Source organism: Heptranchias perlo, chromosome 11 (genome assembly GCF_035084215.1).
Source record: "Heptranchias perlo isolate sHepPer1 chromosome 11, sHepPer1.hap1, whole genome shotgun sequence".
Classification (NCBI taxonomy): Eukaryota; Metazoa; Chordata; class Chondrichthyes; order Hexanchiformes; family Hexanchidae; genus Heptranchias; species Heptranchias perlo.
Window position 1 is genome coordinate 42,610,115 of NC_090335.1, and position 14,876 is coordinate 42,624,990.

Genomic DNA, 14,876 nt, shown 5'->3' on the forward strand with positions numbered 1-14,876 from the left:
GGCCACTTATGCCCTCCTAGGTAGATTTAATAGATCCCACGGCACTATTGGAAAAAGAGCGGAGGAATTCTCGTGGTGCCCTGGCCAACTTCTATCCCTCAACTAACATAATTAAAACAGATCCTCTAGTCATTTATCTCATTGCTGTTAATGGAATATTGCTGTATGCAAATTTTTTTTTTTATTATTCGTTCAAGGGATGTGGGTATCGCTAGCAAGGCCAGCATTTATTGTCCATCCCTAATTGCCATTGAGAAGGTGGTGGTGAGCTGCCTCCTTGAACCGCTGCAGTCCGTGTGGTGAAGGTTCTCCCACAGTGCTGTTAGGAAGGGAGTTCCAGGGTTTTAACCCAACGACGATGAAGGAACGGCGATATACTTCCAAGTCGGGATGGTGTGTGACTTGGAGGGGAACATGCAGGTGGTGTTGTTCCCATGTGCCTGCTGCCCTTGTCCTTCTAGGTTGTAGAGGTCGTGGGTTTGGGAGGTGCTGTCGAAGAAGCCTTGGCGAGTTTCTGCAGTGCATCCTGTGGATGGTACACACTGCAGCCATGGTGCGCTGGTGGTGAAAGGAATAAATGTTTAGGGTGGTGGATGGGGTGCCAATTAAGCGGGCTGCTTTGTCCTGGATGGTGTCAAGCTTCTTGAGTGTTGTTGGAACTGCACTCATCCAGGCAAGTGGAGAGTATTCCATCACACTCCTGACTTGTGCCTTGTAGATGGTGGAAAGGCTTTGGGGAGTCAGGAGATGAATCACTCCCCACAGAATACCCAGCCTCTGACCTGCTCTTGAAGCCACAGTATTTATGTGCCTGGTCCAGTTAAGTTTCTGGTCAGTGGTGACCCCCAGAATCTTGATGGTGGGGGATTCGGTGATGGTAATGCCATTAAATGTCAAGGGGAGATGGTTAGACTCTCTCTTGTTGAAGATGGCCATTGCCTGGCACTTGTCTGGCACGAATGTTATTTGCCACTTATCAGCCCAAGCCTGGATGTTGTCCAGGTCTTGCTGCATGCGGGCACGGACTGCTTCATTATCTGAGGGGTTGCGAATGGAACTGAACACTGTGCAATCGTCAGCAAACATCCCTATTTCTGACCTTATGATGGAGGGAAGGTCATTGATGAAGCAGCTGAAGATGGTTGGGCCTAGGACACTGCCCTGAGGAACTCCTGCAGCAATGCCCTGGGGCTGAGATGATTGGCCTCCAACAACCACGACCATCTTCCTTTTGTGGTTAGTATGACTCCAGCCACAGGAGAGATTTCCTCCTGATTCCCATTGACTTCAATTTTACTCGGGCTCCTTAGTCCCACATTCGGTCAAATGCTGCCTTGATGTCAAGGGCAGTCACTCTCACCTCACCTCTGCAATTCAGCTCTTTTGTCCATGTTCGCCCAAGACTGTAATGAGGTCTGGAGCCCAGTGGTCCTGGCAGAACCCAAACTGAGCATCGGTGAGCAGGTTATTGGTGAGTAAGTGCCGCTTGATGGTACTGTCGATGACACTTTCCATCACTTTGCTGATGATTGAGAGTCGACTGATGGGGCGGTAATTGGCTGGTTTTGATTTGTCCTTTTTGTGGACAGGACATACCTGGGCAATTTTCCACTTTGTCGGGTAGATGCCAGTGTTGTAGTTGTACTGGAACAGTTTGGCTAGAGGCACGGCTAGTGCTGAAGCACAAATCTTCAGCACTACAGCCGGGATGTTGTCGGAGCCCATGGCCTTTGTTGTGTCCAGTGCACTCAGCTGTTTCTTGATATCACGTGGAGTGAATCGAATTGGCTGAAGACTGGCTTCTGTGATGGTGGGAATATCGGGAGGAGACTGAGATGGATCATCTACTCGGCACTTCTGGCTGAAGATGGTTGCAAACGCTTCAGCCTTCTCTTTTGCACTCACGTGCTGGGCTCTGCCATCATTGAGGATGGGGATGTTCACGGAGCCTCCTCCTCCCGTTAGTTGTTCAATTGTCCACCACCATTCACGACTAGATGTGGCAGGACTGCAGATCTTTAATCTGACCCGTTGTTTGTGGAATCGCTTAGCTCTGTCTATAGCATATTGCTTCCGCTGTTTAGCATGCTTGTAGTCATGTGTTGTAACTTCACCAGGTTGTCACCTCATTTTCAGATACACGTGGTGCTGCTCCTGGCATGCTCTTCTACACTCCTCATTGAACCAGGGTTGATCCCCTGGCTTGTTGGTCATGGTAGAGTGAGGAATATGCCGGGCCATGACGTTACAGATTGTGCTGGAATATAATTCTGCTTCTGCTGATGGCCCACAGCACCCCTTGAATGCCCAGTTTTGAGCTGCTAGATCTGTTCTGAATCTATCCCATTTAGCACGGTGGTCATGCCACACAAGACGTTGAACGGTGTCCTCAGTGTGAAGACAGGACTTCGTCTCCACGAGGACTGTGCGGTGGTCACTCCTGCCAGTACTGTCATGGACAGATTCATCTGCGACAGGTAGATTGGTGTGGCCGAAGTCAAGTAGGTTTTTCTTTAGTGTTGGTTCGCTCACCACCTGCCGCAGGACCTGTCTGGCAGCTATGTCCGTCAGGACTCGGCCAGCTCAGTCAGTAGTGGTGCTACCGAGCCACTCTTTGTGATGGACATTGAAGTCCCCCACCCAGACTATATTCACGGTACATTCATGATTGTTGTGTTTGCTACGAAACAACAGTAACCACATTTCAAAAATAATTCCTTGGATGTGAAATACTTTGGGACATCCTGAGGACATGAAAAGCACTGTACAAATGCAAGTTTGTTTGTTTACTCTTTCATTTGTTCTTTCTTTGGCTCTCCCCCTCTTAAAAAGCTTCTTAAAATATTATGGGGGGAAAAAAATCAAAAAGGCCTATTATTGGGCGTGAGTGGAGCGATCAACTATTCACCCACTCCCAGTGGCCCCTGCGCAAGTAGGACAAAAACTTTGTCCGGCCTCAGTACTCACTGTCAAGCAGTGTTGAAATATCGACCTTCCATGATGATTGAAGTAAATGCAAACTTTCTACCAACAGGGGGAGCCCCAATCTCTTAAAGGGAGGATGTGGGCCTTCAGCAACAGCAGAATTGTATTCCAGCACAATCTGTAACCTCATGGCCCACAACAGTGTGGTTGATTCTTAACTGCATTAGTTGTTTAATTGTCCACCACCATTCACGACTTGATGTGGCAGGACTGCAGAGCTTTCATCTGATCCATTGGTTGTGGAATCGCTTAGCTCTGTCTATAGCATGTTGCATCCACTGTTTAGCATGCATTTAGTCCTGTGTTGTAGCTTCACCAGGTTGGCACCTCATTTTCAGGTACACGTGGTGCTGCTCCTGGCATTCTCTTCTACACTCCTCATTGAACCAGGGTTGATCCCCTGGCTTGTTGGTAATGGTAGAGTGAGGAATATGCCGGGCCATGAGGTTACAGATTGTGCTGGAATACAATTCTGCTTCTGCTGATGGCCCACAGTGCCTCATGGATGCCCAGTTTTGAGCTGCTAGATCAGTTCTGAATCTATCCTATTTAGCACGGTGGTAGTGCCACACAACACGTTGGACGGTGTCCTCAGTGTGAAGACAGGACTTCGTCTCCACAAGGACTGTGCGGTGGTCACTCCTCCTATACTATCATGGACAGATGCATTTGCGACAGGTTGATTGGTGTGGCCGAAGTCAAGTAAGTTTTTCTCTCGTGTTGGTTCACTCACCACCTGCCGCAGGCCCAGTCTGGCAGCTATGTCCTTCAGGACTCGGCCAGCTCGGTCAGTAGTGGTGCTACCGAGCCACTCTTGCTGATGGACATTGAAGTCCCCCACCCAGACTACATTCACGGTACATTCATGATTGTTGTGTTTGCTACGAAACAACAGTAACCACATTTCAAAAATAATTCATTGGATGTGAAATACTTTGGGACATCTTGAGGACATGAAAAGCACTGTACAAATGCATGTTTGTTTGCTTACTCATTCATTTGTTCTTTCTTTGTCTCTCCCCCTCTTAAAAAGCTTCTTAAATTATTATGGGGAGGGGGGGGAAAGAAATTCAAAAAGGCCTATTATTGGGCGCGGGTAGAGCGATCCATTATTCACCCACACCCAGTGGCTCCTGCGCAGGTAGGACGAAAACTTTGTCCGGCCTCAGTACTCACTGTCAAGCAGTGTTGAAATATCGACCTTCCATGATGATTGAAGTAAATGCGAACTTTCCACCAACAGGAGGAGCCCCAATCTCTTAAAGGGAGGATGTCTCTTAAAATCTCTTAAAGGTAGCCGATACCTGTTATTTGCTAAAAATAACAGACTGCTGTCTGCATGGAGTCTGAATGGAGATCAGACATGGCACACGTAAAACACGGATGCAGGCCCCGTCCTATGTTTACAAACTGATGAGTTATGATGAAGCATTGAATAAAGGTTGCGCACTACTAAATCCCACATCTTCCAATCAACATGCCAGACCTCACCAAACTACTGATCTGAGTTTGTACCGCGCTTGCAAGAGTGTGTGCATCAAGGTTCTTTGCTGATGCATTAGAGGCCTTAGTGCAAGAGGTGGACAGAAGGATCAACATCCTATATCCGTGGGGTGGAGGGGGGGTGGCATGAGGCACTCCAGACATATGTCCAAAAGGCAGTGGGAGGCAGTGTGGGATGAAGTCAATGTCAGGCGCACAGCACCATGAACATGGATGCAGTGCAGGAAGAAGTTCAATGCTGTGACAAGAGTGGTCAAGGTGAATGAGGTCAACTGTCAAGTGGCGTCTCCTACCAACTACACCACTAGCCGCATCCTCTGCTCCTCGCACTACACCCCCCCCATCACCCACATACCAACAAACTCTTTCCATCAGTACTCAACTTTTCCAATCAGATGGTTCCTCTCACCCTTACACATTACCACTGTTGCAAACCGCCCACCCACAACTCACAAGCCACACACACTGGCTGGTATTCAACCATGACTGGCATATCACCCATACACAGGTCCCACTTTCTTGCAGGAGAAGGTGGCGCATAACAGAAGGCTGCAAATGTCCATGGCATTTAGCCCCTCGAGCAAGTTCTGCCATTCGTTGAGATCATGGTTGATCTCTGATCTAACTCCATATACCCGCCTTAGCTCCATATCCCGTAATACCCTTGGTTCACAGAAACCTATCAATCTCAGATTTAGAATTCACAAGTGAGCTAGCATCAGCTGCTGTTTGCAGAAGAGCATTCCAAACTTCTCCCACCCTTTGCGTGTAAAAGCGTTTCCTAACTTCACTCCTGCACATCCTTGCTGTAAGTGTTAGGCTATATCCCCGCGTCTTAGTATTCAAGTATAGAAGACCTCCAAAAACAGTTACAAATGCGTCAGCAGCCAGAAGCAATAATCCAGCCACTAACCTGTAAATCCTACATGGTCTCTTTAAATAGCGCTGATGGGGTTGGGGGGGTGTCCTCCAGGCACACTAAGACATGTTCAGATGGTTGTGGTTAAGATTGTGTGTTAAGCGTTCAGTCCCAAAATGGTGTCTATCACTTTAAATCAGCATTGCACTCTGATTGTATCTATTTTCTCCTTACTTTACATGCAATCGCGTTTGGTATTTGCGCATGCTCGTCACACTGGAAACGTGAATGTGCAGCCAAGACGCCATCTTGGCACTTTGGTAGGCCGCGTAGTGCCGAAACAACGGACGCTATACGGCCCAATTCCTAACCCAATCTCACCCTTCTTCGCTCGGCGTCCATTTTTCTATCTCTGTGGCACCTTGGCACATTCTTTATATTAAAGACATAAAGTTGTTTTAAAAAACAGTGAATGACTAGAGTATATGCCTTTGTAAATTATATTGCTGCAGCAAATATACTAAACACAAAGCTTCAGCATTCCTTGAACGAAATATTTAGAAGTCCTTTTAGACAGTTTTTCAAAGTCATGCCTCCTATTTTGAATGAGAGCTCTTACCAAGAGTTATTTAATTCAAAAACAGTACATCAGGGATACCAGGTAGAGATATGTATTCATCTGCAACCCACATGGATAATATAAACAGTTTGTTCCATTTGTTTAGCATTTTAAATCCACCAGGGATTGAAGACAAATATTTTATTTCACCCTTGGGCTAGATTCTGAAGCATGATTGGTTAAGACAAAGCCACGTGAGGTAAAATGGTTTCCTAATAATTCATTCCAAAGAGCAGACATCAGTCAGGAGTTGAACAAAATACTATTGTCATATGATCTCACCGAATGATAAGGCAATCACATAGAGGAGTGGTATTCCCTAATTAACATTTTATGTGACAAAATTACTAATTTGCAATTCTGTCACTAGCAATCTGACAATTGAAAATAGATTTCTGTAATGCAACTCACCGATATGTATACATGGGCATATGTTACTTTTTATTAATAGAGCTTATTACTGCTTTTTTCAAAGTAGCCATACATATATTATCAGCTGAGTTTATCAATTAATTGCCACCAAACAAGATCTCAGTATCCTCTATTTTTTGTTTACGTTTGTTACCCCAACTACTACTGTTGGTAATTTAGCAGATTTCTGTTAATTGCAAATTGAACTATAAAGAAAATTTATTGTGTTATGTACTTCACTTCATTTTAATGGTCTCAGCTGATCTTTAGTTCCCTTTCCTATTTAAAGAATGTTTATTTCTTTCCAGCTGGATTACAGATGATCACGTTGCCTGGAGATTTGGCATGTAAGTACGGCTGATTTAACACTGAGCTCACAGTTCACTTCAGGTCGTTAACATTCTCTTTTGTCCTTAAATGTGGAAGAAGAAAAAATCTAATAAAATTAGTTCACCTTAATTCAAAGTTTGGACAACCATCTTAATGTACTCAAACTTATTGATAATCAAATATGACATCCTTTAGTGATGTTTCCATTCTTAAAATTACAGTCATACTTCATTGCTTATTTTATGTGGAAGTTGTTATACTTTGACTTTCAGGTTTAGTGAAATAGCCACCTTTAAGCGACCACATCCCTTAAATCCTGACCTGTAAGTGATGTATATCCTCTATTCTGTGAGCCTCCTTTCAGAATGTTTTTGAGCAAGTTTCAAGCTGTGCAAGGAGCATATTAATGAATTATATATTAAAAACTAAGTGTTCAAGATTCCAACAGTACTGCACCAGTAAATGGTGCTGTAAACATAATGGCCTGGAATTTACTAAATACTTATGCTATGACAATGTCATTAAGCTGTTTTCCATGTGCAAAGGTCTAAGGAAAATACAGCGTAAGTAAGATAAGCCAGTTTTTAAGCCACTCCCTAAATTCCTGGGAATTTAGTGCCACTTTGTGACTCCTTTAGTGAAACCCTCCAAAGCTTATTAATATAGCTCCATCTCCAGGACATAGCTGCCACACTGGGCCTGCAGCAGGTGGTGAGAGAACCAACACGAGGGAAAAACCTCGTCCTCACCAATTTACCTGTCGCAGGTGGACTGTCCATTACAGTATTGGTAGGAGTGACCACCGCCAACGTGTTGTGTGGCACTACCACCGTGCTAAATGGGATAGATTCAGAACAGATCTAGCAGCTCAAAACTGGGTATCCATGAGGCGCTGTGGGCCATCAGCAGCAGCAGAATTGTATTCCACCACAATCTGTAACCACATGGCCCGGCATACCTCTCACTCTACCATTACCATTAAGCCAATGTATCAACCCTGGTTCAATGAGGAGTGTAGAAGAGAATGCCAGGAGCAGCATCAGGCGTACCTAAAAATGTTGTCAGGGCCCATAGCCTTTGCTGTCGCCAGTGCACTCAGCCGTTTCATATTAGCACGTGGAGTGAATCGAACTGGCTGAAGACTGGCTTCTGTGATGGTGGGGATCTCGGAAGAGGCCGAGATGGACCATCCACTCGGTTTTTCCCTCGTGTTGGTTCTCTCACCACCTGCTGCAGGCCCAGTGTGGCAGCTATGTCCTGGAGATGGAGCTATATTAATAAGCTTTGGAGGGTTTCACTAAAGGAGTCACAAAGTGGCACTAAAGTCCCAGGAATTTAGGGAGTGGCTTAAAAACTGGCTTATCTTACTTACGCTGTATTTTCCTTAGACCTGGTGAAGCTACAACACAGGATTACATACATGCTAAACAGCGGAAGCAGCATGCTATAGACAGAGCTAAGCGATCCCACAACCAATGGATCAGATAGAAGCTCTGCAGTCCTGCCATATCTAGTCATGAATGGTGGTGGATAATTAAACAACGAGCTGGAGGAGGAGGCTTGTGAACATCCTCATCCTCAATGATGGCAGAGCCCAGCACATAAGTACAAAAGACAAGGCATTTGCAACCATCTTTAGCCAGAAGTGCCGAGTGGATGGTCCATCTCGGCCTCCTCCGAGATCCCCACCATCACAGAAGCCAGTCTTCAGCCAGTTCGATTCACTCCACATGCTAACATGAAACGGCTGAGTGCACTGGCGACAGCAAAGGCTATGGGCCCTGACAACATCCCGGATGTAGTGCTGAAGACTTGTGCTCCAGAACTAGTCATGCCTCTAGCCAAGCTGTTCCAGAAGAACTATAACACTGGCATCTACCCGACAAAGTGGAAAATTGCACAGGTGTGTCCTGTCCACAAAAAGCAGGACAAATCCAATCCAGCCAATTATCACCCCACCAGTCTACTCTCAATCATCAGCAAAGTGATGGAAGGTGTCGTCGACAGTGCTATCAAGCGGCTCTTACTCACCTATAACCTGCTCATTGATGCTCAGTTTGGGTTCTGCCAGGACAACTCTGCTCCAGACCTCATTACAGCCATGGTCCAAACATGGACAAAGGAGCTGAATTCCAGAGGTGAGGTGAGAGTGACTGCCCTTGACATCAAGGCAGCCTTTGACCGAGTGTGGCGCCAAGGAGCCCTAGTAAAATTGAAGTCAATGGGAATAAGAGGGAAAACTCTCCAGTGGCTGGAGTCATACCGAGCACAAAGGAAGATGGTAGTGGTTGTTGGAGGCCAATCATCTCAGCCCCAGGGCATCGCTGCAGGAGTTCCTCAGGGCAGTGTCCTAGGCCCAACCATCTTCAGCTGCTTCATCAATGATCTTCCCTCCATCATAAGGTCAGAAATGGGGATGTTCACTGATGATTGCACAGTGTTCAGTTCGATTTGCAACGCCTCAGATAATGAAGCAGTCCGTGCCAGCATGCAGCAAGACCTGGACAACATCAAGGCTTGGGCTGATAAGTGCCAGGCAATGACCATCTTCAACAAGAGAGAGCCTAGCCACCTCCCCTTGACATTCAGCTGCATTACCATCGCCGAATCCCCCACCATCAACATCCTGGGGGTCACCATTGACCAGAAACTTAACTGGACCAGCCACATAAATATCGTGGCTACAAGAGTAGGTCAGAGGCTGGGTATTCTGCGGCTAGCGACTCACCTCCTGACTCTCCAAAGCCTTTCCACCATCTACAAGGCACAAGTCAGGAGTGTGATGGAATACTCTCCACTTGCCTGGATAAGAACAGCTCCAACAACACTCAAGAAGCTCGACACCATCCAGGACAAAGCAGCCGACTTGATTGGCACCCCATCCACCACCGTAAACATTCACTCCCTTCACCACCGACAGGATGCACTGCAGCAACTCGCCAAGTCTTCTTTGACAGCACCTCCCAAACCCGTGACCTCTACAGCCTAGAAGGACAAGGGCTGCAGGCGCATGGGAACACCACCACCTGCACGTTCTCCTCCAAGTCACACACCATGCTGACTTGGAAATATATCACCGTTCCTTCATCGTCGCTGGGTCAAAATCCAGGAACTCCCTACCTAACAGCACTGTGGGAGAACCTTCACCACACAGACTGCAGTGGTTCAAGAAGGCAGCACACCACCACCTTCTCAAGGGCAATTAGGGATGGGCAATAAATGCTGGCCTTGCCAGCGATGCCCACATCCCAAGAATGAATAAAGTTCAAAACGTCAGGTGCCTGGATGGGTCGGGTGATGTCTTGCAGTACACGCCAAAGTGGGTGGCCAGGATTATAGTAGCCTGCGCATTGCACAATTTCGCCCTATGGGTAGTGCTCAGTCTGGACTTGGCGGATGAGGAGCCCGTGGTACCTGAGGAACCTGACCTATATGTTTCCGAATCCGGGGTGGTTGCCCATCGGAGGAATCAACGCTTAGAGCTGCTTGGAAAGTCAGAGAGCAGCTGGTGGCAGAGCTGTTCCTCCAGTGATTGCCCCCCGTCCCTCATCAAGCTAGCTGACTTCAGTAGCATGAGGAAGTCTCAACCATGCCTTTATGCACTGTTCCCTGTGGGGCTGTAAATTCAAAGACTGACAGATAAGATAATGCAGGAAATAATAAAACTTTTATTCATCAGACAAAAACAATAAAACTTTTATTCAGTAAAGAACAGCAATAACACTTTCATTCAAATAACAATAACACTTTTATTCAACAACCAACAATGTAACACTAACAGTCCTAAATTACCAACTTTGCACAAGGAAAGTGAACTGTCAAACAGTAAACACAGATGACGCGGTCCAGACCCCTCTTCATAAAGCCTCATGCTTGGCAGGAATGGAACAGGTGAACTGTTATAGTTCAAACACTCAATGCAACATGTTAAGATCCTCTAGGGAACATTACTTCAACTTGAATCTTAACAAAGATGAGGCCATAGACAAGCCAGCAAGAGTGACACAGTGCAGAGGTAGTTGAATGTCAAACTGTAAAATGTATTGCAACTTTTAAAAAAATTCCTGTAAACACAGTTTAAATAAATATTTGTTCATTTAATAAATAATCTTTTTTAGACAAACAGGTCTGCATGAATGATTGTAAACAGAGTAGGACCATTATAAAACTATGTACAGAAATTAAATGTAAAAACACAGTTAAAGTCCTGAAGGAACCCCTGAAGCTGAGAAAGAGCAGGAGAAGATGGACTCAGCAAGCAGGCAGGCACCCTACTCCTTCAAGACACCGTGCTTCTCCCGATACCTAGATGAGACTTTCGGCCACATTGCCTGGTGTTGCATCTGACTGCTTCGCCATAATCAGGGAGCTAGGAAGTGGGGATCCCAATGCTGCATTGAAGGGCATAGGACTGAGGTGTCTTTCAATTCCTGGCAATAGGACTGCTGCTGGCTGCATCTGTGGAAGGAGCTCCTGAGCAGCCTGGTTTCATCTACCATACAAAGCCCTGGGAGGGGAAGGCCAGAGCACTAGGATGTGTTGCCATCCTGAGCCTTCAACATCTCATCAATGACGACGAACACCTCGCTAAGGCCATCTCCACGCCTCCACTACTCGCCTTCAAACAGCCACCTAACCTCAAACAGGCCATTGTTCGCAGCAAATTACCCAGCTTTCAGGAGAACAGCGTCCACGACACCACACAATCCTGCCACGGCAACCTCTGCAAGACATGCCAGATCATCGACACAGATACCACCATCACAGGAGAGGACACCACCCACCAGGTACATGGTTCATACTCCTGAGACTCGGCCAACGTTGTCCACCTCATATATTGCAGGAAAGGATGCCCCGGAGCATGGTACATCGGCGAGACCATGCAGACGCTGCGACAACGGATGAACGGACACCGCGCAACAATCGCCAGACAGGAGGGTTCCCTCCCAGTTGGGGAACACTTCAGCAGTCAGGGACATTCAGCCTCCGATCTTCGGGTAAGCATTCTCCAAGGCGGCCTTCGAGACACACGACAACGCAAAATCGACGAGCAGAAATTGAAAGCCAAGTTCCGCACCCATGAGGACGGCCTCAACCGGGATCTTGGGTTCATGTCACGCTACATGTAACCCCACCAGCGAAAAAAAGTTATCTGTTTTTAATACAACTGGTCATTCTCTCTCTTTCTCTGCCTTTCAGGTGTCTCTCTCTCTGTCTTTGTGTTCTGACCGCTTGTGTATTCAGTAGTCTTGTATGTAATGTTTCTCTGTCTGAACACCATCCACTCCTTTGATTGCTCTGATTATATCTCTGCAGAGGTATGATAACGGGCAGTTGGAAAGATTATCTGTAATCACCAGGCATTGTTCTCTGACTATATATGCTGTGCCTTTATGGAATCCTACACTCACCTGACGAAGGAGGAAAGCTCCGAAGGCTTGTGATTTCAAATAGAGCTGTTGGACTATAACCTGGTGTTGTAAGACTCCTTACATTTGTCCACCCCAGTCCATCACCGGCATCTCCACATCATCCTGAGAGTCGGCAGCATGTCCCACCTGGGGTGTGATTGTCACTGTTGAAGCTGGCACTGGATCTGGAGGCACAGGCATCAGCTAAACGGAGACAGGTACCAGATCTGGCAAGCCCTGAGCAACCATTTCAGACAACTGATACAGTTTTTCCTTCATTGCTGCGATGCCGGCACAGATTGCAGCAGTGGACTCTGTGGCCACGATGTCTCACTTTCATGCCTTTTCAAAACTTGCCCATCCTCTACCCTGCCTCAATGGGGAATCAGGCACATCTAACCCCCACGCCTTCCAAGGGTCCACCCCCTGCATGTGCAGACATCAGCAATGTATCCAGATATGCTGCACAAAGATATATATGGAGTCAACAGGGTGTCAGACTACATCAATATACTAGTCAACGTGGCTTTTACAGGATGGCTGGCTTTCACAGGGTGCAAGATGCCATCGAAGGAACCCACGTTGCTATAAGAGTACCTTTTGTTGATGCAGTATCATGTATGAATAGAAAGGGGTCCCAATCGATCAACATTCAATTTAATTGTCACTGCTAGCACTGCATCTTGCATCTTTATGCCCATTTCTCTGGGAGCTCCCACAGTGCCTTTGTTCTAAGGAAGTCTAATGTGCCAGCCAAATATCAGGTTGCTGCCCATCCAGGTGGTTGTTGGGGGCGAGAGATACCTTCTGCAGCCTTGGAACTTTCCGAGGGCCTGTGCTGAGGAGGGGTACTATGAGGCTCACTCTTCTACAAGTCACAATTGAGTTCACCACTGAGATTCTGAAATCATGCTTCAGGTGCCTGAATCGATTGTTATAGTACTCCCCTTCAGGGGGCTCCAGAATAATTGTGGTGTGCTGCATATTCCATACAGTGGCTCTGGCAAGAGGACTGTACATTCAGGAGCCCCAAGAAGAAATGCCAGATGAGAGAGCCCAGGCTGTGTATGAATTTTTCATAGTTTCCAGGGTGATGAGCAACCCTCTCCAGCTGCGAGGAACATCAGAAATAGTCTGATCAGGGACCATTTCAGCTGAGCATCAAGCATTGTATGTAATAAAGTCCACAACAGATCCTTCATTAAATATGAAATTGAGCCTGTGAGACCCTCATATGATCCACTGCTATACCATTCGACATAGAAATTGCTATCCAAACAGTCATTATTTGTGATGACTAATGTCCAAAAATACTGAATCATTTATTACTGCAGAGAAGTCAGTCATTACACTATTACCGTTGTACTACTAATTATCAGCACAGTGCTTCTTGCTTGTGCCTATTTTGAGCTCCTAATTTCATGCTCCTTCTTGGTGTCCTCCTAATATCAGGAGTGACAGAACTGGTTGGCTGCTGCTGTACAAGTGGAGTCTCAGGGAGTGCTTGTGGCAAGCATCTCACTGAGAGCTCGTCTGCTGAGACCCAGCTTTTAGCAGCTCTTCCACAGTTGTTGCCTGGCCTTCCGAGAGGATCAGTTCTTTATGAAAACTCTATGTAGATATGAAGGAGCTATGGGGTGTCCCACTGACCTGAGACAGAGCTATATCATCCAGGGTCACCGTTCCTGCCATCTGGCTCACTGCTGTGCTTGCATTGAACCACTGGACTACTGATTGGCACTCACAATGGTCCAACAGATGTCAGACAAGCCATGGCCTAATACAATCTCTAATCAATCAAAACCCCTTAAAGATTACACTTTCCACCCAGTTGCCCATGGTTGCAGTGTGGAGATATAGGATGTCAGACAGCAACCCATGCTAGCTCCAGCACTCTCTTTAGCACCGGCATCATCGCAGGCTAACTTTAGACTGCCACTACTTGCAAGTTGGCCAAGTTAGAGCAAGCAACAGCAGTGGACATTCCCATCTGCCTGGACAATTCTCGCATCTTATGGGAGGCTGCCCACAGAACTTCCACATGTTCTTAATACTCAGCTAGCATCCCCCTTTTAAAAGAAGGACAGTGAAATCAATGTCTACTGAATCCTCAATCATTGGTGGATGTCACTGGACCCTCCGATCCTCAGCCACTGTCTCATCGCCAGCTAGACTCCCTCATCAGTGCTCTGGTTCTCCCAGTGAAATTCCTTGACTTGAGCTATCTACAGGCCCACATGTGCTTTGATCTGTGCTAGTTATTCCCACATTAGATGTGTCTGAGCAGGCTGCTAACTGCTTGATAGATGTGAGTTTGCAGGGCTGGTTTATTCTTCAACCTCATCTTCGTATTCTGCATCGTCACATCCTTGTTCTTGGGAGTAGAGGGACGTATTGGCATTACCACATGAGACTGATATTAATGTACTGCATGCCCTCAAGAAACGATGCTTCAGGTGCCTGAATCGGTTGTTAATGATGATTACTTTTCAGAATTCCAATAAGTGCTTCTTAGTTATTTGGCTTTATGATGATCAAGTCTGATCATTCAGAAAGGATGACTAATAGTCTCCTTCATGATCTTCTCACTTTTCCGTCACCAATGCACTCCATAATAGGTCTCCCCAGGATCTCAATTGCTTCCTTGTCATGGTGGATCAACGGTCTAATGCAAGGTTGCCCCCACCTCCTGTAGCCTTCTGGTCTTATGTATTGTGAGCACTCTTCTCCTAAGGGAGGGGTGTAATGTTATTATTCT

At 46.5% G+C, this 14,876-nt stretch overlaps 1 protein-coding gene across 3 annotated transcripts in view; it reads left to right on the forward strand.

Annotated features, from left to right (window-relative positions):
* Nucleotides 1–14,876, forward strand: part of si:dkey-100n23.5 — a 236,372-nt gene that overhangs the window by 152,748 nt on the left and 68,748 nt on the right. For all 3 annotated transcript variants that reach the window (XM_067992871.1, XM_067992872.1, XM_067992873.1), the window contains one exon: nt 6,686–6,724. In XM_067992871.1, coding sequence (XP_067848972.1) covers nt 6,686–6,724 — 39 coding nt within the window. The remainder of the gene's footprint in view (nt 1–6,685; nt 6,725–14,876) is intronic.